The sequence below is a fragment of the Microcebus murinus genome, chromosome 3, assembly GCF_040939455.1.
Source record: "Microcebus murinus isolate Inina chromosome 3, M.murinus_Inina_mat1.0, whole genome shotgun sequence".
In the NCBI taxonomy this organism is placed as follows: domain Eukaryota; kingdom Metazoa; phylum Chordata; class Mammalia; order Primates; family Cheirogaleidae; genus Microcebus; species Microcebus murinus.
Genome location: NC_134106.1, coordinates 62,075,135 through 62,101,257, shown reverse-complemented (window position 1 = coordinate 62,101,257; position 26,123 = coordinate 62,075,135). Strand labels below are relative to the sequence as shown.

The 26,123-nt window shown below is 44.2% G+C and overlaps 1 protein-coding gene across 1 annotated transcript; it reads right to left on the bottom strand.

Moving 5' to 3' along the window:
* Positions 1-136: 136 nt before the first annotated feature.
* SEMA4F (ssemaphorin 4F) lies at positions 137-26,123 on the bottom strand. The gene is made up of 14 exons (XM_012788582.3): positions 25,878-26,123; positions 23,354-23,505; positions 22,448-22,507; positions 22,122-22,220; positions 17,356-17,449; positions 7,387-7,506; positions 7,137-7,288; positions 6,333-6,511; positions 5,976-6,123; positions 5,611-5,833; positions 5,359-5,468; positions 5,086-5,246; positions 2,100-2,158; positions 137-1,857 (listed from the first exon to the last, which is right to left on the bottom strand). The coding sequence occupies exons 1-14, from the start codon at positions 26,020-26,022 to the stop codon at positions 1,247-1,249; spliced, it is 2,313 nt and encodes a 770-aa protein (XP_012644036.2). The 5' UTR covers positions 26,023-26,123; the 3' UTR covers positions 137-1,246.

Genomic DNA, 26,123 nt, shown 5'->3' with positions numbered 1-26,123 from the left:
GCCGTAGCTGCTTTCTCTGGCTGGAGTGTAGGCGGAACCCGCTCCCCTTGGCTCCCATTAACAATTAACTTCATGACATTCTAAATATTAGGGGATGACAAAAGGAGAACAGTGATAGGAAGTACAAGCAGCGTAAAGATGGGTTTGCCTCAGTGACTTTACTCAGGGTGACACCTTTGCCCTAAAGCAGGAGTCCCCCACCTGGGGTCCACGGACTCCCTGAAATTATATGCAAAATGTCAGAGATTTGCTTCAATGTGACATTTGCTTTGAAGCCACCTGCTGAATAGAAAATGGATGGCAGGAGACCAAAATGAGCAAGAGAAGGCCAATTATTATTATATCAGTCCAGCCAAGAAGGGATAACGGCTTGCACTACAGTGGTAGCAACAGAGGTAGAAAGAAAAGGGTGGACTGAGAAGAGAAGGATGGGGTCACATGTACTGCTGCCCTTCCCATCCAGAAGGTCACTTTGGGAGCTTTTCTCTACTCAGATTTAGAGAAGGGTTGTGGGACAATGGGGAGAGGGGCAGTGTTTTGTTTCCTTTCAGAAAGGAAGGCCATTCCCTTACTGGCTACAGGGTCTGAAGCTCTTCAGGCAATGCCCCATCCAACCTTCCCTCTTCCTACCCCCATAAGGACCCCGAAGCATAGGCCCAGTCATTCATGCACTATGGCCAGGTCACCTATGAATACCCAGGTATTTACACACGCTCTTTCACAGAAGGAGGAAAACGGGGATGGGGAGAGATCTCAGAGCAGAGATTCTATGCTGCAACATGGGGATCATGCACTCCCCACAGAGAATCAGATAAACTGGGAGAATCAGCAAAACCACCATGAGGACTCAGTGCACATTAGTCCCCGACCACCTCCGTGGCTCTTCCTTCTGGCCAGGACCCAACTAAAAACAAAATCATGGCTGTGTCCTGTGCCCCATCCCCAAAACTAATGGAACCAAGATAGGGGACCAGGGCTGAAGGGTCACCAGGGGTTCAGAGGTGGGAGGGACCCCAATTTCCTGCAGAGAGAAATTCTGATCTCTCATGGGAATCAGGAATCAGGCAAAGGCCTCGCCCCAAGGCCCCCCAGGCCCAGAGAGGACAGACACTGGAGTCCCAGTGATCACTCAGACTCAAAGAGAACTGAGAGGCTATGATAGTTTTCCAGGCCCTGTGGCCCCTGGCATCTCAGTGGTCATTCTGTTCCAGTGATCACTCATACACTGGTGGTCATTTGCCTGGATCTAGATGGATGTTTCATCACATGTAGCTAAAGGAGCCCCGGTTAGCCGAATGTGGGCTGGGCTTGGGCAAGGATCAAGCAGGAAGGGTGGAGGGAAGCCACCAAAACCACTACCCCTTTTGGCCAGGGCCAGGGGAAGCCTCTCATCTTCAGGAGAAGGGGACGGAGGGTCTTGGCTGTAGCTTGTGGTCCCAGATTGTGGGGCCCCCAGGTCCAAGCCCACCTTGTCTCTAGCCAGAAGTTCCCTCTGTCGCCGTTGCTGCTGATGCCGACCAATCAAGAGGAGAGTCAGAGATGCTGCAAGAACCCCCAGGACAAAGCCAGCCAGCCCAGCCCCCACTGTGTGGGCCCGGCTTGGGGACCCCCGCTGGCTGCCCCATACCAAGCTGTAAGCCGCTACCACACGAGCAGCTCCACCCTCCCGACATTCACAGGCATAAGCACCCAGGGTTCCTGGGCTCACCACCACCTCTAGCCCATCCCGCCGGGGTGTGAGTGCAGTCACTCCACTGGGTTGGTGCCACACACAGGATGCCCATGCTGAGCTTGGGGAACATGGCAAGACCACATGTGCAGCTGTAGCCACGGGAACTTCAAACACTACTGGTTGTTCTGCAGAGAGACAGCAAAGGCACAAAAGGTGGTGAGGATATAGGCTGAGCGTGTGATGGAGAGAAAAGAAGGGTGATATCAGACATGAGGACAAAGCTAAAAAGGGTATTCCCAACAAGGGAAAGGCCCTGGATCACTGGCTACCCTATCTTCCAGGATCCAAATTTTAAAGTGGATCTAAATGGACAACTTTCTGGCCCCTTTCCATCCACTCCACCCACACTTCCCTAAATCATACAGACCTCCAGGCTCTTTGGGACACAACGAAGAGACATCTGCAGACTCTATATCTTGGACCAGCCTATAAAGAATGGCATACTTAGTAAATCCAGTGTCAACATTACTTTCTGCCCTCCTCAGTGCCACTGAACGTTCATGTACTTGTTACATCTCCCATCATCTTGGAAATCATACCAGGAATGATTAGTCAGCATTCTCCTCATCATCAAATTTTTTCCCAATACCTCTTATACTCATCAAGACACTTGCCATGTTAGATTCTATACACATTTCTAGCAGACCATGGATAGCTAGATTGGCACTAGGTCTGTTGAAAAGATGTTTGGTGAGGGTGCTCTAAAAGAAACATGGGAACCTTCTACGAAATGTACATGGTTGTCCACAACCACAAGATTTCTCTGGAAAAGAATATACAAACTATAGGGGTTTTTTTTTTCTGTTATTTAAGAGAAAGAACAAACTTCTCTGCAAGAGCTAATCAAATCTCCATAAGGGTCAATAAGAAGACTTTCTGCTTCATAAAAGCTGTTTGTTTCTACAGAGAACTCTCTCTCTTCAACAACAGTATGTGTGTACATGTATGTGTGTATATGCATATATGTGCGTGTGTGTATACACACACACACACACACAAGCCTTGAATGGTTCTGTTTCAAACAAACAATACAATTCTGGCATTTCCAGGATTTGGGTAGACTGTATCTGATAGAGGGACAGCAAGACAGAACACACAAAAGCCTCAAAGACAGACTCTGTTTGAGTAAGAACTCCTTCAATATGAATTAAGGTCCCTAAAATCAACTCAAAGATTGGTATGAATAAAGGGAAGTTTCCTGGGTAAAACCAAGGTTGACTAGTCTAGCTGAGAGTGGAAGACTACATGTACAGCAGTAGCCACAGGAACCTTATAGTCTATGCTTTTCTCCCTTGTATGAATTGAAGTATGGAAGATAGAATGTATAGAAGTGCCAACCCAAGATGCTGGCATATACACATACCCCATACTCCCCATCACACACCCCCTACTCACATTTATCTTAGGGGACCCCTTTAGGCTCAAGTACACAGGATACCTAAGACCAGTAGAATTCTTATTTTAATGCATATTAAAACAACAAAGGAAAGAATAGAGCACTTGCTTTTGTCTTAGATGTTGACAAATTCTTCCTAAAGAAACTAAAAGACCAAGTCAAAGCTCTTAACCAAAAATTCAAAGCTGGCTAAACCTGTTATCTAAGAGTTACTTTATAACCCCAACTGGCAAAAAGTCAAGAGTCTGCTCAAGAGATAGAACAAGATTTTATGCTTATAAGTCAAAATTAATATCAGAAAAACAAAATTAAATTTTATGACTATTCTGATTATATGTCAGTAATCATTTGTAAACATTTCACTCTGTTTTGACACGTGTGAATTAGTCTGCTTTATTCCCAAATACAAGTATTAATACTTTTACTTCTAAAGGATCTGTTACCTTGGGGTTCTGTCATATACTGGGGTTCTGTATATATTTGGGATTCCTTAGTATACAAATGTATTATAAATTAAATGGGCTTCAAAATAGGAAATCTCAAGGTCAGTTTGAGAACATACTTTCTAAACAATCGAATGAAAATACTTCATTAAGGGGGTCTCAATTAAAGATTAAAAGACATTTAAGAAGACCAATTACAATTGATGGACATTATTTGGATACTTAGACTTTTTTTTTTATAAATATATGTAACTGAAGAAATTAGAACATTGACTGGATATTTGATGATATTAAGAAATAAGGTTTTGATATGATAATGGTGATGTAGTTGTTTTTTAAAAAGCCCCTCTATGTTACAGATACACATAGAAAGATTTATTGGTGAAGTAATATGATGTCTAAGATTTGCTTCAAAATAAGTGAGATTGAGTAAAGGTATTGACAAAGCAAGACCGGCCAGGAGTTGATGGCTATTGAAGTTGAAAGACAGATTCATGGAAACACTCTATACTATTCTCTCTACCTTTGAAAACCATTGATATTTCCTACAATGAATAAGAGAGTCCATATCTAGTAGAGATAGTGAAATATTTAAAATGAAAATGTCAGAGATTTGCTTCAATGTGACATTTGCTTTGAAGCCACCTGCTGAATAGAAAATGGATGGCAGGAGACCAAAATGAGCAAGAGAAGGCCAATTATTATTATATCAGTCCAGCCAAGAAGGGATAACGGCTTGCACTACAGTGGTAGCAACAGAGGTAGAAAGAAAAGGGTGGACTGAGAATGTTTTGCAGCTAGAATAAGTACAAATTATAATACAATGTGGGCAACTTGTGGCTTGAGAAACTGGATGCAGAGAGGGCCCGTTATTGAGATGAGGAAACCAGAGGAGGAGCATGTGAGGGAAAGAGGAAACAGCAGAGCATACTTAGACCTGCTAAGTTTGAGTTGCTTGCGAAGCATCCAAAGGGAATACCAAGTCAGCAGCTGGATAGGGAGTTCTATGGCTCAACTAGAGAAACATTTGTGGTGGTCATCAGAGCTCAGGTGGTATTGAAAGTAATGAGAATGAAATCATCTTGAGAGCATGTGGAAGTGTAAAGAGAAGAGGCTCAGGGCTGACCCTGAGGAACAGCAACATTCAAGAGTTGGATGGGGAAGAAGGCAGTAAGGGAAGCAGGAGAATGCAGTCACAGAAGGCAAGAAGGAAAGAGTATTTCAAGAAAGGAGGAAGTGGGCAGCTGTGAAACACTTCTGAGAGCTCTTGTAAGATGAAAACTGAGAAGTGCCCACTAGAGATGAAAGGCAAGGACATTAATGAGGGAGCACCAGAGGGGCAGATAGATGAGTTGGTACAGACTGACAGAAGGACACACAAGTGATACAGACTCTAACAGAAGAAGAAAACACACACAGATAGGGCAGCATTAACATATGAGTAACAGACACAGACATATGGATGGGGCAGAGCCCCAGCACAGTGGGCAAGAGACCTGGGAAGCTACACTCACCCTCTGTGCTCCCCGGCATGGGCCACACACTCATCTAGCTGGAAGCTCCAAGCACAGACAGGGTCTTGGGCCAGGATGCACTCTGAGCAGCTCTGGAGACGGCCACAGTTGGTTGTGTTCACTTGTGTCACCTCGGTACCAGAGCCAATGAGGAGCCAGCCCTATAGATGAAGTGGGGAAGGAGAATACACTGGATCTTCCCAACCTCAGGGTGACAAACTGGCTCTGGACTGAGATGTTTCCCCACTGGACTCCCCAAAATCTAAAACTCACGTGGTACAATTTCATGTTCTCCACTGGCTGTGGCTCTGGGAATAAGGCCAGATCTTCAAGGACGCTGAGCTGGGCTCCAATCTGCACTGCTCGGTGAAGGTGTCCATCCTCTAGGAGGCAAGTAAGAGGCAAGAATAATAACATAACTGTCCCTGTGCCTGGGACCCTGACACCTGTATGTATTACAGGACCCTCTCTGTGATAAGAGTTTGTGGGCATTGAGTGGGCAACGTGCCTGACTATTAAATATACCTGTCCCCAGGTAGAGCACATCATACTCTTTCCCTGAGAGGCTTATCACCCTCTGGGCCACAACTCTGAGATAGGCTGTATCCGTAGTAACCAGCAGGGGGTGTCCATCAGCTGGAAACACTGGGCTGTCCATGAGCGGGTGGTCCCGGATAAAGGTGAGAACACGGTCAGGCAAGGAGAGAGAAGAGCTGAACTGCTGGAGCTTCATGTTTTTGGTGATGCACTAGAGGAAATACAGGGCTGGTGACAGAGTTTTCCAAGGAACAGGAAATGTCAGTGATGCTTAGTGGAGCTCTTGCCCTAATGACAGCTCTTTAATTCAAGCCTAGATCTTCAAGGATGAAGATCTTCCCCAGTTCCCTCACCTCTCCAGGTCTGGGCTGGGGCACATCATTGTCCACGACAGGCAGTCCCCTATTGCAGTCATGGTTTAGCTCTCTGAAGGAACCATTCAGCGCTGTCCGAATGTCTTGTGGTCGGAAGGCACACACAGCAGAGATGGCAGCCCCCTCCCTGGAAGAGTAACAGGCTGGAGCCAGATATCTGGAGGGAGCTGGGGACAGCAACTCATTGCTTTCCAAATGAGGTCACCCACAAGAAACTCGCAGGGAGCCATGCAGCCAATGGAGGAACTGTGCACTCCTCTGGAGGAGACAGTACTGACACTGCACCAACCCCACATATCTCCCACCTGTGACTCTCCTCCACACCCGGACCCTCACCACTGGGAGGAAAAGATGCCATAAAAGATGGGGGTCCCTGCCCCAGGCTTAGGTCGAAGCACAGCTACATCCTGCAGGACACTGGAGGCCCGGCCATGCTCAGGCCCTGGACACAGCAGGTCAGCTTTCAAAAACGTTGTCCACCTCTGCTGGAGGGTCTTCCGGCCCCCAAGGTCCCCCTGGGGGGATAAGCACATGGGAGGTTCTCTGTAGAAAACCAACACTGGGCTAACAGTGTGGAGACTGATACAACTGTCCTCTCTGACTTCAGGGCAGACGTGGACAGCTGGAGAGACACATGCATAGAAATGCAAGGACAGAGATACGGATAGAGTAACTGTGGCCCTAATGAGCTACAGAAGGGTCACAGTAACTATGGCAGTGACTGAGTTAACTGTGCACTTTTCAAATGCTGTACTAAGTGTTTTATACAAGTTACCTCATTTAGTCCTCAAACAACCCTTATAGATAGGCATCGTTATTATCCTTGTTTGACAGATGAGTTTCAAAGATGCCAAAGAACCTGCCCAGAGTCACAGCAGCAGCAGCAAATGGTGGAGCAAGGAGTTGAGGCCTGGACCATCTGTCACTAGTCCACCTCCTGTGGACAGTGTGTCACAAGGGTAACTGTGGGGGTCAAAGAGGCCAGAGCCCACCTCCCACCTCCCGCAAGCTCCCAGAAAAGAAGCCAAGGCAGAGAAAAAAGGAAACAGAGGAAAGCTGCAAAGACAGAGACCCAGAGAGAAGACAGGAGGACAGACAGAACAGGAGATGACAGACAAACAGTTAGGATGGGTATCTCACCGCACAAACACGGGCCACCCGTGGGACCCTAATGCGCTCAGATGAGTCAAATGCTCGGGAAGTCTCCGTAAAGAAGAAGTAGATTTCATCGTCTCCATCTTCGTCCCCCCACTCGGCTGGGCTCAAGGCCACGGCTGCAACAAAGGCTGGGGCTGGGGAGACCAATGGCCTCAGATCCACAGACACAGCCTGGGGCCACCTACCCTCCACCCCTCTGTCCCCCAGAGGACCCCTTTCTCCCTCTCCCCACCGTTGAGCCAGGACGGCAAGGCGTCTGTCCGAATCCAGTCCTCAGCACGACCCACAGCCCGGGAGATAATGGGCTCCGTCCCCCGGTAGTTTTTCACAGTGGCAGCATAGAGGACTCCCCCTGCAGGGCAACAAAGAAGAGATGGGGCTGTCAGGGCCCCACTGAGAGAAGTGACAGAGTCAGAGCAGGAAGTAAGGCAGGGCACTGACTCTCAGGGACTGAGCACCCATCGAGTGCCAGGCACTACAGGGCACATCACAGGTACCACAGCATGGAAATAAACTGCTTCAGGGCAGTCAGGGAGACCAGGGTTAAGGAAAAACTGTGCAGGAACATTCATATGTATGAAGGGAAATCAGATTTGTTTGGGGTTTTCTGTTGTTTCAGTAACCCTATGATATGCTTACTATACTGTGACTCTCCAGGAGAGGGGCTGCTTTGCAGCATGTCCTAATCTTACTTAAGTTCTCCCACTCTCTGGTAAATGTCTGAGGGAACAAGTATTCTTTCTGAACACTAGTGGGTGCACGTTGCTCTGGAACAAGTCACAACTTTAGGGTACACTAGACTCCCTTGGGGAATTGATTAAAATGCAGATCCCTGGGCTCTCAGCCCTGGGCCCTGGGCCCAGAAATTCTCCTTCAGTAGAGAACCTGAATTTCAAACAAGCAATAAAAGTTATTTTGATGCAGATGATTCAGGATCTCACTTTCAGAGACACCAGCCTAGGGGATGAATGGAGGTTTCACAGATAGCCAGGGAAGCAACCAAGAATGGGAATGGAGGATTAAGGAACGGGCCCTCCCTCCTGGTACAATGGAAGGGCATAGGCACTCTAGGGATGGTGGGGATTGGAGAAGAGAAATTACAGACACTCTGAGAAGGAAAGGAGGTACAGCTATGTGAGAGAACTATAGCCACTGTGAATAACTCTGCCAAGGGCTCAGAAACGAGTAGGAAGAAAGTGAATGGGAGTGGTTGAAGGTCATGAATACCCTGGAGGCGTGTTGAGTATAACAGGCACTCTGGAGATAACAAGGCAGCATGCCTTCACCACCTGCTATGCACAAAGCACCTTGCCAGGTGCCAAGCATACTGCCAGCCCCAAAACCTCCCATTTGAGTCAGGAAGACAAGCATGTAATCACATACCAGGGGGTGGCACTAATAGACTGGGGGACCCAGCTACATCTACCTAGAGGAGCAGCAACTCAGAGGCAACATCTGAGCTGGGCCTGAAGATCGAGAAATTTGCCAGGTAAAAGGAGGATGTCGGTGAGGAAGACAAGCCAGCCATAAAGAAGGGGGCCCTGCTCAGGCATGTGGAGGCAGAGAGGGCTGCTGGGCAGGGCGAGTGTGCAGAGATGATGCTGTAGAGGTGGGGAGATGGGCACCCATTTGTGATGAGTCTGCTCTGCCATGCCAGGGGATGTGGACTTTACCCTTCAGATAACAGTAAAACTGCACATTTTTTTTTTTTTGGAGGGGACTGACACATCAGTTTTGTTTTTTAAGAAGATGATGCTAGGCTGGGCGCGGTGGCTCACTCCTGTTATCCTAGCACTCTGGGAAGCCAAGGCGGGCAGATCGCTGTAGTTCAGGAGTTTGAGACCAGTCTGAGCAAGAACGTGACCCCATCTCTACTAAAAATAGAAACAAATTAGCTGGACAACTAAAAATATATACAAAAAAAAAGCCGGGCATGGTAGTGCATGCCTGTAGTCCCAGCTACTACGGAGGCTGAGGCAGTAGGGTCGCTTGAGCCTAGGAGCCTGAGGTTGCTGTGAGCTAGGCTGAGGCCACGGTACTCTAACCTGGGCAACAGACTGAGACTCTGTCTCAAAAAAAAAAAAAAGAAAAAGAAAAAAGAAAATTAGCTGGACAACTAAAAATATATAGAAAAAATTAACTGGGCATGGTGGCACATGTCTATAGTCCCAGCCACTTGGGAAGCTGAGGCAGAAGGACTGCTTGAGCCCATGAGTTTGAGGTGGCTGTGAGCTAGGCTGAGGCCACAGCACTCTAGCCCGGGCAATAGAGTGAGACTCTGTCTCAAAAAAAAAAAAGATGATGCTTGTTAAAAGGCCATTCACACAGTCCAGGCAAGAGTGGAAAGCCCGAACTAAGGCAAGGGCAGAGGAAATAAAAGGGCTGGATTTGGGAGATATTTTTGAGGTAGTATACAGTAATAGATCCAAATCCAATAATGGAATTGCAAATCCATTAAATATAAGATGTGAGAGAATGGAGTAAACTAATGTCTCTCAAGGTTTCTGCCTATAAGATTGATGACAGTAGATGGTGATATCATTAACCAACCAGGAAATGATAGAAGGCCCATCAGTTGTCAGACATGCTAAGGTTAAAGTGCCTTCAGGACACTGGTCAGAAATACTGGAAAGCAATGAAAGAGAAGGGCCTGGGAAACATGGCCAGAGTCGGCAACTTGGGAGTCATCACACCTCATGTTTAAGTCACGACAGGAAGAAAGGTAAAGCGAGAAAAGAGCGCCGGGGAACACCTTCATTTAAGGGAAGAGCTACCAAGGCAACTGAGAAGGTCAAGTCAGAGAGGCCGGAGAAGCAAGACAGACTGATGTACTGTGAAGCTGGTGCACAAAACTCAGGCAGAGCCCTAGGGCTCCTGTGCGCTGTGGGAGGCATTAGAGCAAAGGGCCACCTGCAGGGAAGTGCAATCATGGTGGGGTCACAGGTGCTCTGGAAAGGGAATCAGCACAGAATAAAAACCAAATAATACTCTGTGAAGAGCAAAACAGAACCCTCTGAGGGCAGTAGTGGAGGGTTAGAAAGCTCCTTGTGGGGTGGGGAGGGAAGACCATTCTATCATTTGTGACTGTGAAAAGAATTCAAGTGTTTTGGAGCCTGACTACTTATTAGTAGTATAATCTTGGAAAAATTAACTTTCCTAAGCCTCAGGTTCCTCAAATGTAGAATGGGGATAATTCCACCTCCCACTCAGAGTAACACTGAGGGTTGAATGAGATAAATACAGAGCCCTAGCTACGCTCTGGCACATGGGCAGCGTTCAATACACATTAGTTACAGCTCCTTATGAAACCTTAAAGGGCCATATGCTTGATTTGCTACCAGAAGCAGAGGGCTATAAAATGACATCCCATTCCCTTCCAGAGAATTTCAGGACAGAAAAACCAAGTATTGGCAGCAAATGGAGCAGCAAATAAGCCAACCCTCTGTACTTCCAAGAGCTGAAAAAGCTGATACAGAAGCCAGAGATGGACTGAAAATTTTCCCTGAGAGTGTGGTACACAGAACACTCTAAAACCAAAACTCTGGCAGAAGCTGTGTCATGGATACCCTGAGAATGGAGGAGATGTGGTAGAAGAGACAGTTCTGAATATTTTAGGTGCATGACTTGGTGTGTAGGGTCAGGGGAAAACAATCATAAACACTCTGAAACAGTAAAGAACCACAGATAGCCATGCAAAGACCCAGCGGTGGATGGAGGTACAGCGTCCCAAAATTTCCTAAGGGATGGATGGAGAAGCCAGCAATGCCAGAGCCCAGAAATGCTAAAGAGAACACAATCACTCAGGGTGGAAGAGCAGAGGGTCACTGACAATAAGGAGCAGAGGGAGAGATCAGGCACTTTGGGAGGAAATAGCAGGGCTCCAGGTGCTCCAAGAGTACCAAGGGGCTTGCAACACAGTTATACACAGACAGACAGACAGACACACACACACACACACACACACACAAGAAGGAACAGCAACCACTGCAGTCATGAAGATAGGAGTCCACAGGACCACAACATGTCCTAGATGCTGGAAATTTAAAAAAAAAAAAAAAAAGATTAAAAGCCATAAAAGATGAAAAGACATAGCCAAAGAAAAATCACAATTATGGGTGAAAATATATTCATCCCTACTTGCCTAGCTGGAAAGGCCATGAACATAGGCCTCTCACATGTGTGAGCAACCCAAAACTGACAGGCTAGGCTATGTGTTATGGCAGTGAATATTTTGCCATACTGGGGGTTTCAAATTTCCATTCTAGTATCAAAATGCTCACTTTTAGAGGAGATTTATGATAGGAATTATCTGTAATTAATTTCAAAAGGAGTATTTTAGACATGACCTGGCTTTTCTCTTCTACTCCCTTTTCTTCTCATGGTCAAATTCTTTTCAGGACAGATAGCTCCTACTCTAATATCCTCCATTTCTTTAAGTACTGAGCCAGCCAGATGCCTTTATTTTTTTTTAACATCCTATTATTGGGATATAATTAGATAGCTGGAGATGCAGTGTTTACTCTACCTTTCCCTCTGTTGGCCATGTAGAATATCTATAACTGTCTTGTTTCAATGTATGAGTGCTAATGTATGAGTGCTTGGAGAAGACACAGACACATTTAAGAGGGACGTTTGGTCCCAAAATGCTGGCAGCACCCAGTGCATCTGGAACATTTACAGTGCTCCTTGGCAGATGCATTCATCACAAGATGCAATGAAGCTGAAAGCAGATGATAAAAACACAGGATGGGTTCCCAAAGAGGAAGCACAAAAGCTTCTGCTCTTCTTGATAAAAGCCCTATTTCTTATAGGATGTGACAGGGAGGACCAAAGACGACTGACTGCTATCTCTAGCCTGGGTACCTAGGTGAGTAACAGCACTATGCACTAAGAAGAGAGAACAATGATGGAGGAGCAGGCTTGGGGAAGGGGAGTGAAGATGATGAGCTCAGTTTGGGACATGATTTTGAGATTCCCATGAGACATCCAAGTGGAGATGTCTGGAAGGCAGCTGGATGTGTTCTGTACCTCCAGATAATGTCTGGGAGGCAGATACAGATTTTGGAGGCATCAGAATGCAGTGGAAACAGAAGCCACAGGGCTGGTTGACATCATAACTACATAGAGTGAGAAAAGAAGAGGCTCTTGTGTGGAAGTCAAAGGAACCCCAATATTTAAAGAATGAGCAGAAGAGCAGAAAAGACTGAGAAGGAAACACTGATGTTCTTAGGCTAATGTGAACATGTGTCAAAATAGTCACATTTTTCCTAATTTGAATAGTGCAAATAAAGACATGGAGCATTTGTTAATTTTATCTAAGTGCAGTACATGTAAATGGCATATTTGCAAACAATATTTCTGAGGCTTTCCCCAAAAGAAATACCAATAAACTACCAATAAACACATGAAATACTGTTCAACCTCATTAATAGAAATGCCAATCAAAATATACATCAAATTGGACTTTGGAGGAAATCCCTGTATGTTTATTAACTATAGTCCTTGGGACTGACAAGGGTACAATGAGACAGGCCCTCTCGTAATGCTGGTGGGACTAAATGGAAAGCAATTTGTCCAAATCCATCAAGCACCAAATCTTTATACCCTTCAAATCTTTACACCCTTCAACCTAGCAATTCCAATTTTTGGATTGACTCATATATTTAATACAATTAATTAGATTCATATAAAGGATTTACATTAAAACTTATGTAAAAGGATTTCTATTGTAGTATTATTTTTAAAAGCAATCATTTATTTTAAAATTTGAATGTATAATTATATGGGAATAATTAAATTGTGCTACATCTATATGATGGAATTGTATGCAATTACTAAAATCATTTAGTTTTGAATAATTAAACAATTTCTATTATGAAAAAATGTTCAGTATACAAAATTAAATGAAATATACATAATTCTACTTTATCATACACACATACACATACACCCAGAAGAAAATACTCCAAAACAATAATAGTGATTAGAATTACAAACAAAATTTTCACTTTCTTCTTTATACATTTCCATATTTTCTCAATTTTCTACAATGCAAATTGTAACTTTTATAATTTAAATAAATACTCCTATTATATTCTAATAGTATTTTCATTTAAGCTCTTTTTTTAAATTTCAAAATACCTCTATTACCCTTAAGGACATTTTGATAGATCCTAACTGGAAATTTTGGTTCTAGTTCTTATACAATGTCTCCACTATTTTCTACACTGCTATTTTCAAAACAAAGCACAGCAGGGCATAATGGATCAATATTGAAAGCCCTATGTGAATACTGGCACTTACGTCAGACACAGAAAAATTCTAAATTATACCCCTGTAAAGTAAGAACTGCAGATGAAAATGTATAATACTGAGATTGGCTGTGATTTAGATCTGAGACAGTCAGAGACATAGAGAATCTATGTTAACTGAAGCTAACCATTCTAAACCGTTAGTAAATGAGTTCTGATCATCTCCACCAATTATCAGCTGAGAGGCAACCCTGAATTTTATTATGTGAAAAAAAAAAAGACTTAAAACCCTTTTAAAAACATTCTTTCCACTTTGTCATATAATGATCTTATTTATGGAATTTCACTTGCTGACTAAACAAAGAGAAATTATTCACAAAAGGTCACATAAGCTTAAAGATTACTGCTTGAAACAAAGAAAGTACCTTAACTATCTTAGATTGTTGCAATTGAGAAGTCATATCTGTTGATAAACAATTCTGTAGACTCAAGAGACATTTACAACCACTAAAACTCAGAAATCTTTCTTAATGATCTCAATGACTGGCTCAGAGTTCTGCCAAAGATGTTGATAAAAATCCAAAGAATAGGCCGGGCGCGGTGGCTCACGCCTGTAATCCTAGCTCTCTGGGCGGATTGCTCAAGGTCAGGAGTTCAAAACCAGCCTGAGCAAGAGCAAGACCCCATCTCTACTATAAATAGAAAGAAACTAATTGGCCAACTGATATATATATTAAAAAAAAATTAAGGCCGGGCGCTGTGGCTCACGCCTGTAATCCTAGCTCTTGGGAGGCCGAGGCGGGCGGATTGCTCAAGGTCAGGAGTTCGAAACCAGCCTGAGCAAGAGTGAGACCCCGTCTCTACTATAAATAGAAAGAAATTAATTGGCCAACTGATATATATATAAAAAATTAGCCAGGCATGGTGGCGCATGCCTGTAGTCCCAGCTACCCGGGAGGCTGAGGCAGAAGGATCACTCGAGCCCAGGAGTTTGAGGTTGCTGTGAGCTAGGCTGACGCCACGGCACTCACTCTAGCCTGGGCAACAAAGTGAGACTCTGTCTCAAAAAAAAAAAAAAAAAAAAAAAAAAAAAAAAAATTAGCCGGGCATGGTGGCGCATGCCTGTAGTCCCAGCTACTCGGGAGGCTGAGACAGAAGGATCGCTCGAGCCCAGGAGTTTGAGGTTGCTGTGAGCTAGGCTGAAGCCACGGCACTCACACTAGCCTGGGCAACAAAGCGAGACTCTGTCTCAAAAAAAAAAAAAAAAAAAAAAAAAAAATCCAAAGAATAAACTATTGACTAAACTGTTTTATTGAAACCTGTATGAGTATAAACAAGGTCTCATCAATTTTAACAGTGGATAATGGCAACTCGAATATTATATTTACTCAATATACACTTTATGCTCATTTTTAAAAACTTTTATTATTTTTTTCTTTACTTTTCAGAAAAGGTATGTCATTGTATGACTAAACAATGATTTAATCTGTATAGCTTTTAAAACATTACCTGAAGTTCGAAACCAGCCTGAGCAAGAGCGAGACCCCGTCTCTACTATAAATAGAAAGAAACTAATTGGCCAACTAATATATATAGAAAAAATTAGCCGGGCATGGTGGCGCATGCCTGTAGTCCCAGCTACTCGGGAGGCTGAGGCAGGAGGATCGCTTGAGCCAGGAGTTTGAGGTTGCTGTGAGCTAGGCTGACGCCACGGCACTCACTCTAGCCTGGACAACAGAGTGAGACTCTGTCTCAAAAAAAAAAAAAAAAAAAAAAAAAAACATTACCTGAAAATAAAGTCACTCATAAGAAAAAATGTTTATTTTTAGACCTTGTGTCTCAATTTTTGTTTTACATAAAACATTGTCCAAAAGTATAGGCAAAAATTAATTTTATGATAAAGTTGGCAAAAAAGTCAATAAATAAAGAAAAAACAGTATGATGAATGATGCTGACTCAAGTGATTAGCTAGCTCTGAAAACTTAATTTAGATCCCCATCTCAAACCAGTCATCAAAGTAAGTCCAAACAGATCATAGAGTTAAATGTTTGGGAAAAAATTTTTAAGAAACAAAACTTGTACCTGCTCTCTAAAGAAAGAAGTATTGAGTTCCTCCTAGCACACTGGGAGGCCACAGTGGGAGGATCACTCAAGGTCAGGAGTTTGAGACCAGCCTAAGCAAAAGCAAGACCCCAAGACCCCATCTTTACTAAAAGTAGAAAAATTGGTGGGGCGTGGTGGCACATGCCTGCAGTCCCAGCTACTAGGGATGCTGAGGCAGGAGGATTGCTTGGGCCCAGGAGTTTGAAGTTGCAGTGAGCTATGATGATGCCACTGCACTCTACCCAGGGTGACAGAGTGAGACTCTGTCTGATAAAAAAAAATAAAAGAAATGAACAATTTCTTTGAAGAAATGAACATTTCTTCAGGAGAAATGTTCAATTTCACTATATTCAAAAAAATATAAATTTTGTTAAAAGTGCCATTTTAACCTCAAAATAGCAAGAACTTTTTAAAAATGACAATAATACATTCTGGTGAAATTTCTATGAGGGAAAAAACCACTCTCATTCACCGCTGGTTTAGAGTGTAAATTGATATGCCCTTTCTAAAAACTCAATTAGCTTCAATTAGCAACAGATAATGAGTCATTAAATGTTCACACTTTTTGATGTATTAATATACTTCTAGGAATCTTAAAGCAACAACCCAAAATGAGGACAAAAATTTACACACAAAAATGTCCATTATACCAATACAGATAATAGTAAAAACTTTGACATAAACTAAATAACTTTATATAAATGATTTGGAATGGTTTAATTAATTTATGGTATACTCATAGAATGAGTAACATGATGTCATTAAAAATTCTTACAAATAATTTTTAAATTATATAGAAATGCCTATGATATAAAGTTACATTACAAAATTAAAAATTGTATCCATGTAGCATGACATTTAAAAGTTTTATAATACACACACGCTCAAAATTTCTATTGACCTGTTGTTTTATACTATCATGAGAAAATAGCTGGCTTTTTTCACCGATTTTGGAGGGTGTATATGGGGTGGTCTGACCTAAAATACAAGCTATGCAGCACAAAAACAATTCACTGTGTATGTGTCAAAGACTTAGACAGTTATTCTCCAGAAAGGGTTCAGGCATCATCTGTAATAGAATCATTCTACACTTGAGCAAATGTAGACAGCATCTTCAAAGGAAGCAACAGCAGGGATTTATTTAATAGTCGTTGCTGATTCCCCTGAGCAACATAGGATGAGCCAGCAAAATATATGTGCATGAATGTATATGGGTATGCACACACATTTAAAAGGCTAGAAGGAAATATCCTAAAATATGAGCAGTGATTTTTCTAAGTAGGGATAGCCTGGAACTGCATTAACATGGGAGAAACTAGACACATGGGGCTATTTACATTAAATTAAGTAAAATTTAAAATTCCTTCCTTTGGTTGCACTAGTCACATTTCAAGAGCTCAGTAGTCACAGTAGCTAATGGCTACCATATTCAACAGTGCAGATCTAGAACCTTTCCATCATCACATGAAGTTCTTTTGGTTAGTGCCATTCTAGAAGATTGTTTATGTTCTTTATACATTTTCCAAATGTATTACAATATGCATTGTACTAGATTCCTCTTATAAACAGAAAAAATAAACATTATGAGAAAACAAAATGAGGTTAACAAAGGAAACACTGACACTAGAGGTGCAGAGGACATATCTCTAGAGAACACTGAGGAAATAACATTCTGTGGGGAAAAGCAAGTGGTCACAGGCACTCAGGGAAGAACAGGAGAGGCTAAAAAGAGACATGGGAATAACAAACATTCCAAGGAAAGAAAGGACACAGAAATTCCAACATCAGGGGTGGGGAAGGAGGCAATTAGAGCAAGAAGTCACAGGTTCTTGTCTCTCCCCACTCACCAGCCATTACAGCTGCTGACCGCTGAGCTGGCTCAAAAGGACATTTCCCCCGGCCACTCTCAAGTCTTTCAACCTGCTGGAAACTGGACACATCCTACAGACCAGAAGGGGGCAATTGGTTTAGGAGTCATGAGGAAGGTTGACGGTGAGAATTACAAAGATGGTCAGATGAAGGAAAAGGCCAATTCCCATTCATCTTCCATCCCCCCACTACCAACCCCATCTTCCCAGTCAGCTATTCCTGATACCCCACCCATTCCTGCATTTCCCGTCTTTGCTATCCCCTTTTTATCAATTTATCCCTCTTTCCTTCATTCTCCTAGTACCCACATGCCCTGATGAAGGAACACCCAGGATGGCCCTAGAAGACACTAAGAGGCTAAAAGTAAGTCTTTCCTCTGAAGCACTCCTGAATGGTAAGGTTTGCAACTTGCTGGGGAATATGCTACAGGACAAGGAGGACCAGGGAAGAAAGCAGGCCTCCTGAGGACTGAAGCCCTTAGGAAGGGCAAAGAAAAGTGCAAGCTGATACAGGACCATCTGAAGCCCAGGGGCCTAGATAGCAAAGGGCCATCCTCTCCCTACTCCCACCCCACGGATGAAAGACAGGGCCAGAGCCATACACCCAAGTGGGGGGAGAGAATCTGCAAAGTCAATGAAGAATGACTTGAAGCTCAGATCAGAATTTGGAGGGTTGGTAGTTAAGTACCTTCCTCATCCAGGGACTCCAGAGGGAATGACCTGGGTGAGGAATGAGAGGTGTAAGAGCTCCACCAGGGCCAGCAAGACGTTACCTTAGTCTAGCAGCCAGCACTAAGAGAGGCTTCAAGCTAAAATCTAAAAATGGAAATCAAGGATAATATCAACCTAGGACTGAGAGGAAAGTTAACTATGGCTGGCTGGGAATCAAAGTTATGATATGCTAATGCCAGGCATGGTATCTCTAGTTCACAAACTGGGGTGGACATACAGTGTTGCTGGAGCCTAATTACTTTCATGGTAGTTGGAGTAGAAACACAGATATATATCCCCCAACATAAGTATACTACTGGCCCATTCTGACTGCTCTACATGGCAAACAGGTTTTATTTTACTGAGAGAGTCTTGAAGAAGGCCTGTTAAAATTGCACTTGATCTGAGGTCCCCCAGAGGAGATACTGGGTCCAAGGAGTCTACTGGAATGGAAGACCCCACAGAGGCACACCATTTCACCTGTGTGGTACTGGGAGCATCCTCGCCTGAGGAGAAAGACAGCAGTTTGGTGAGAGAGTACCAAGATGTTCAGGTGCTCCAAAGACGCAGTTAATGCCTACTGTGCTTCCCTTCCTACCACACCTAAACTATGGCAGTAACTTCCTTTTCTCCACATTATCTAGCCCCACCCCCAAGTTATTCTAATACCCACCCCAGATAACTCTTGCAAAGGGTCAAAATGTACTAATACATTTCTGAGCAAGAGAACAATAAAGTGGCCCACCATTGCCTGCAGCATAAACTCTTTAGCTCAACCTACTTATTTTCTACTACTTCTCAAAATGATCTTTTTTCTATAACAGATCATCTGTTAATTCCTAGAAAATAAATTACGTTTTCTATGCCTAGAACTACTGCCTTACATTTCAACAAAGACTAAAGGATGAACTTTGTCTCAGTTCTCATTCTCTCTAATCTTTATGCACCATTTGATACTTTTGACTCACTCCCTTCCTTGAAATATTCTATTCCTTGACTCTTGAAACTCTGCCCTCCTGGAGTTCCTCCTCCTATCTGTTATTTCTCTATTTCCTTATTCTTTCTAGCTTAGGATACATGTGTATCCTAATTTATCCTTGGTCCCTTTCACATATCCTTCAAAGATTTCATTCATTCTTACATCTCCACCAAGACATTCTATGCAAATCATTCCCCAAACTCTGAGTCTGATCTTTTCCAAACTCTGATCATTTGACAGCTGGATTTCCTCAGGGATTGCCTGTCTGCCCCTAAAACTCAGCATGTCAAAACTAGTCTTCTTCTAGTTTCCCCCAATAGCACCATCATATCATCCAGCTTCCTTGGCTCTGAAAAAGTAAGCTTCATATTAACTAGATAGGTTATGATTACTGTACAGTCAAAATGACATTTAATTGGAGTCTGAAAGAGGCAAGACCATTCCACTACATTCTCTATCTGAATATTGAGATTCTTCATTGTATCACCATGGTATCAGTCAGCAGAATTTCTCAAAATCAGCTGGGGTGAAGGAAAAGTCCCTCCTGCTGAAAGCCAAGGCTGGATAGGAAGGCTTCACTGAGCTGTGGGGTTGGAATAGGTCCTTTGGCCTTGTCCAAGAAGGGTACAAAGTATGTAAAGGACCTCTCCCAGGTGGTTAAGAAAAAAAGAAAAGAAAAATGGTATCTGTTACATAAAACACATCAAGTGCCACAAGAAACTGAAGCCAGATAAGGTCTCCTGGGCTGCAGCCAGGACTAGGAGGACAGGACAGAACAGAGCCAGACAGTGGAACAGAGCCAGACAGACTCAGGTATAAGTTGCGGCTCTGCCTCTGCTACCTATATCATCTTAAACATAGCACCTAATTTCTCTGAACTTCACTTCCCTTACTTGCAAAATGAAAACAAATAATATCTAAATGTCATGATGGTGATGAGAATTAAACTCAATCATAAATTAAAAGTACCTAAAGCCAAGCCTGCATCAGAATAGATACTTTTGTCCTCATTGTTGTTGTTAGAAGTCTAATATTTTTCCCTGTTAACTCCTGGAGTTCCTTCAACAAAACAAAATATTTTCTTCCAGTGTTTGATGATCTATCACTCAAGGACAGCACTCCACATGGTTGGAGCTTGTAGGTCCAGTGCTGGAACTTCCTTTTTTGTAAGAACTTTCTCCATATCAACTCTGAACAAGTTGCTGTGTCTGGATCAAAGCTCTCAGATAATGGTTTATACATAGTCTCAAAGTCAACAGTTTGGGACATGAGGCTCAGCAAGGATAAAGAACTTGATCAGGTGGACTTGGGGTGCTGGGAAAATAGATAAGGCAGGTAAAGGCAGAAAATAACTATCCAAAAATCTACAGAGCAGACTCAGGATGTGGCTTGAAGGGTTAACAGAGCTGACCTCTTTGGAGATATGTCCCATATTTTCCTACAAACAAGCCTTGAACAAAGAAGGATCACTTATTTCATAAGCCTGTTAGATAGGAAGATTCAGAGAAAGAGCTGAACTGGTGGGAGTGCAGGTCACAGACCCCTGACTCCACTTTTCATTGCTGATGTTGAAGAATAGATAGGCATCAAAGTCACACCAGTCCTGACAGGTATGTCTAGAATATTTTCTATCTAGCTACCTTATATAACAACCATTAGGGTCCCATCTCTGAGAAACAAGAAAGGAAGGCCCTAGGAAACTAACTTGGAATGATCAGACTGTCTATAAGCCAAGGCTCTGGTATTCATACCCATGGAATCCCTGAGCCTGTGTAGACTGGAAAAGGACAAGTATGGCAATAGCAGGACCACCACCACTACCTTGTGAGCTTTGTGAGAACTAAGGCACAAACTAGGCTGTAAGCATTATTTGATGGGATACAGAGATTTTCCAGACCACCCTGAACATGGAGACCTTCCCAGGACAAGGGAGCTAGCCAGACATTGGTAGGAAGCCCATCATCCACATTATGGAAAAGACTCAACAACAGTCCAACTAACCCCAAGGGCAGCCCAGAGGGACTGACTGGATCAATCATGCACACAATTGTCACATCCTAAGCCAAAGATATGAGAATGGTCTGTAACGAAGAGGGGTTTGGAGATACACATTGACTAGATCCAGGTGGCAAGGATTCTGAGTCAAGATCTACAGTTAAGGATCAGAGTCAAGAAAGGGAGTCACTGCACTCCCTCCTATTGCTCCACAGAGCAGAAGGGAAAGCCACTTGTAAGACATGTGAGACTTTTGACTCACCCCAGGGCTTTGTCAAAAATGTGTGCTGCTAGAGGACCAGTGCTAACTACTATATAACTAATGGAAAAAGCTAAGAGTTCCAAAATAGTCACCAGTCCCAGAGACTCATGTGTCCCTGACCAGCCTAGATGTGATTAGGGGTATACATGTCCCAAACCTGCCTCGGTTGAGGCCAGTGATGCCCAAACCTTCAGCAGCAATGAACAGGATCTAGAATAAAATGTGGTTGACAGAGTACCCACCCTGAAGGCAAGCTCCAGATTATGGGAAAATATTACATTAGTGAGACTGACATAAGAAGCCATGAGAGAGGAGTCACAGCCCACATAGAATGAGGCTGGAAATGGAGGTAGGGGAAGGTGGTGAGAGACAGTCACGTGCTATGGGAGGAAGAAACAGCCATGAACTGCACTGATTTAAAAATTGTCCCAGGCTGCCTGGACAAAGCATACACAGGGCAAGGGAAATATGAGTTACTGGATTCTGAACTCTCTCCTGGGTTTGTCCTCTTCCCTGTTCTATCAGCATCCCTAACTTCCTTAACTTTCTCTCTTTACACTTTGTATACCTCACCCTCTACAGACAACCTCCCTCTCCCTCCCTCAGTGGCAGACAAAGGCTCCACCCCAATGAGGACATCCTCTACCCCCAACGCTTACCATGCACAACAGTTGCCTTAACCATGCCCCATCCTCATAGTCACTCACAGAAAACCCTACCCGTCCTCCCACCACCACCTCCAAGTAATTCACACTGATGCAGGCTCCCTTTCCCTCTCCTTCCACCCCCGTCACTCACAATAACCCCGCACTTCGGATCAAAAGCGAAGGTGCCACAAGTGAGGAGGTGAGAAGCATTGGCAATGACGAGAATCTGGACGAAATTGTGACATTCATCCTGGGGATCAGAGATGGTTAGAGGGAATCAGTAGCAGTAGGTATGAGGAAGGATAAGGTAGTGTCAGGACAGTTAGGTGCAAATCTGGCCTTGGAGATGATGGGTGATGGTGTTAGAGTCCCTGCCTGGGCCCACTGGGATGAGAGTACTATAGGACACTGACACAGACTCAGTGGTGGGCCAAGGTCTCAACTGACACTCAAAATGGGGCCCAGTTTGACACCTACCTCTTTTTTGCCTTTCTTCCTACAGCTCTGTCTGTGAGCCTCAGGAACCATCCAGTCGATCTGAGAAAGGAGGAGTGGCCATGTCACACAGATTCTCCCCCAAACTCCTTCAATGTCAGGGAAGATGAGACAGTTCCACAACCTCCACCAATTTGGCAACTTCAGAGGCCCCCCTAGAGCACTGTTTTTCAAACTGGAGGTCCCCACTCATTAATGAGTAATGAAATCACAATTGATTAATTGTAAAATCAGACCATTATTTTAAATGAAATATATCAAAATGTATCATATTTAGAGAGTAGATACTGTTCAAGAAAGGTTTCTTTCAGTACACAATTGTATACTGGGCCACAATACACAGTACAGGTTGAGTATCTCTAATCTGAAATGCTTGGGACCAGAAGTGTTTCAGATTTCTGATTTTTTGGACTTTGGAGTATTTGCAGAATACCTGTGGGTTGAGCATCTCTAATTAAAATGCTCCAATGAGCACTTCTTTGAGCATCGTTTTGATGCTCAAAAACTTTCAGATTCTGAAGCATTTCAGATTTCAGATTTTCAGATTAGGGATACTCAACCTATACAGTTCTTACCAATGGGTAGTCAAAAAAGTTTAAAAGCTATTTCTCTAGAACACTGTAATTCTAATGATCCCACTGCCAACTGAAACCAGGTCACTATGGCCTCTTCACTATCATCATGAACCTGCCTCATAGCCTTCCCCATCACCATGACCCTCAACCACCCTCAACTAAGACAATGAAGTGGGCAATCTCTCCCTGTCCATTTCCCCTAAATCACTCCCTCGGTTACATCTTTAGTTATTATAACCCTCCCCCTGCCCATAAAACCATAGATCTGATCACATGCTATGGAGCCTGGGGTTCTCCTACTCTCCTCTCTCACCTTGCGGGGTCTCTCCCCTGAGAAGGGCAGGGATAAAGCGAAGATGGTGTCCCGGGCGCCAACATAAAGTGTGTGGGAAGCAGGATCCACAAGGAGAACAGAGTAATTGTATGTCTGAGGGACAGCGAACCGGGTGAGATAGGAGTCAGCCTCTGGCAAGAAGAGAGGGGTAGAGGAGAGAGTGGTATCAGCCATCACTTCATAAATGTTGAGTCCACAGGGAAAAACCAAAGGGGCCAATTTTTGTTTTCTTCCAAGTACCATTTATTTAGTAGCCATCAGGGGAAAAAATAGAACCTTGTCAGGTCAACCATCTATACTTTCCCAGAGATATATAACTGATGAGACCAGAATATTTAACACACAATCCAGTCAAGTATTCTTTTTCTATAAAAATAGAACACTTTATTAAAATAACAGCATAAATATTAAGTCTGTAGTTTCTATTCCTAACAATGTAATATATAATTTGAAAATATGTATAGAAGGTACAAGTACTTTCCTAAATTTCTTTTAAAAAAAAATCACAAGTTAAATAGCAACTTCTTTTTACTTAGAAGGGAAATGTCTCACTCTTCACCCACACATTAGAAGTCTATCTCCTAGGCTGGGCACAGTGGCTTATTCTGGCAATCCTAGCACTTTGGAGGCCAGGGCAGGAAGACTGCTTGAGGCCAGGAGTTTGAAACCATCCTTGGCAACACAGTGAGACCCCATCTCAAATTAAACAAACAAACAAAAAAGAAGTCTATGTCCTCTGTCTCCCACCACACATGGACTTCCCTTTGCCCCATTCCACCCAAGAGGCAGAGAATGCAGTGGTATGTCTTCTGGAAATGGCCCAGCCTGAGTTTAAATGTCGCTCTTCAACTTACCAGTTGTATGATCTTGAGTATGTTATTTGCTCTCTTTGAGCATTACTTTCCTCATCTGTAAACACCACCATCCAGGGTTATTGTGAGAATTGAGATAACATGTGGAAGCACCTGGCACACACTACATTTTTCACAAATAGTTCCTTTCCTCCTTCCTTAGGTATGTGTTCTGTTTGGGCCAAATTTATTGAACTTTATATCAGCATTCAAAACTCTTATCTATTTAAAAACCATAACAAATAAGTTAGCATGAATTTACCTTCTTAGCTCAACTTCTGGCTCTGGGGACCCTACTCCTGTACCAATTCAGCTCTGCTCTACCTGCTTCATCTGCTCAGGTACCTTCAAGATGGTAGAATGGCCACCAACACATTCATTCCTAGATGTGGGGATGTGAACCCCACCCACTCCATCCTCACCTCTGTGCTATATCCTGCCTGCCCTCTCAAGCTTAGTGTAAGCCCTGGATCGCCCAACCTCCGTTCATATCCCCAACTCTGGCTTCACCTTGTTTGCCATCTAGACCTCTCTGGCTGCCTGAATATCAACTCAGCCTAGCAACTTCAACTCACTTTGTGGCTACTGCTCTGGCACAAACCAAAACCCCAAGCTCTGACCACAGGTTTGCTTCCTGGATTCTTGGCATCCCTATATGTCACTGGTCTGAGTTTAAACTCTAAATTACTATTACCCAGTTGCGAGTTTTTGCCAACAGGTTGTACTCTTGGCTTCACTGGTTCTGTCAGCCCAAGGTGCCAACACTCAATGCACACTGAGAAGAAAACAAGAACCATGGCCACGCTCATGCCCACCTCGGCAGAGAGTCTCTAAAATGTGAATCACTTTAATGACCACTTTTAACCTTGTGGCATCCCCTAGATTCTTCTACATCTCTTCAAGGGATCATGTCCCTTTGAAGCCTCCTTTTGGCCTTCTGAAGACTTTAAAAATCATTTAAGCGGAACTTAAAATCAATTCATTGAATGGCTTATCAACATTCAATGTAAGTAATGGGCAGAGGGAGCAGGGAACATTGAGGAAATTAGGAGTTAAGGTGGATACGATAATGGAATGATAGAAACTGGTGTCAGAGATGTGACTAGAAAGAGGCGTTAGGAAGATTAGGTCTGTGAGCAGGGCGAGAGGCTTGGATGCTGGGGGGCTGGAGGAGGGGTAGATGATAGGGAAATGAGTTTGAGAAGATGGAAATGTTGAGCTGGGGACCAGGATGCCTGGCTGCAGTCGAAGGTAGACCAATGGGTTTGAGAGCAGAACAGGCTTCAAACTGGAATGATGGACACAGGTGTATGTTCTGGGAATTAGGAGGGATAAAGGAAGAGGGAACCTCGAAGTGGACGACCTCGGGCAACCCTCATCCCCTCTCTGGGCCTCAGTGTCCGAGTCTGCACGGTACGGGACTCAACTCTCTTGCAGTTCTGGGAATAAGGGCCCGCTGGAGCAGCCTGGGCGTGTCGCGGGAGCGGAGCGGCGAGGCCCGCGCCGGGGATGCAGCGAGGCAGCACAACGTGTGGGTCTCGCCCGGGTCCCGGCGGGGCGTGGGCGGCGCGGAACGCCAAGCTCAGCGCTGAGGGGCCCCGGGTTCGGTCGCCAGGTTAGGAGGGCTGAGGGCGAGGGCGCCCGCGCCTTACCGGAGATGGGAAGCGAAGTCCTGGGCACCGAGCGGGGGACGCGGCCGAACACCGGGCCGTTCAGCACCACCAGCAGCAGCAACGAGAAGGGCGAGGCCCGAGGCGGCCCGGGACCCGGGCGGGGCCGCGCGGCAAAGGCCAGCATCTTTAGTTCCTCCTGGCCGCGGGTGCGACGCGCCCTGCAGCCTCCGCTCAGGGCCACAGCGCCGCGGGCCTCCGCCCCACTCCGGTCCGCTCCGCCCGGCT

Coding starts and splice junctions, on each gene's coding strand:
- SEMA4F (XM_012788582.3), bottom strand. CDS start 26,022: ATGCTGGCCTTTGCCGCGCGGCCCCGCCCGGGTCCCGGGCCGCCTCGG. Junction 22,508..23,353: donor CAGGGGAGAGACCCCGCAAG/GTGAGAGAGGAG, acceptor CTCCTTTCTCAG/ATCGACTGGATGGTTCCTGA. Junction 1,858..2,099: donor GTGTCCCAAAGAGCCTGGAG/GTCTGTATGATT, acceptor GTCTCTCTGCAG/AACAACCAGTAGTGTTTGAA.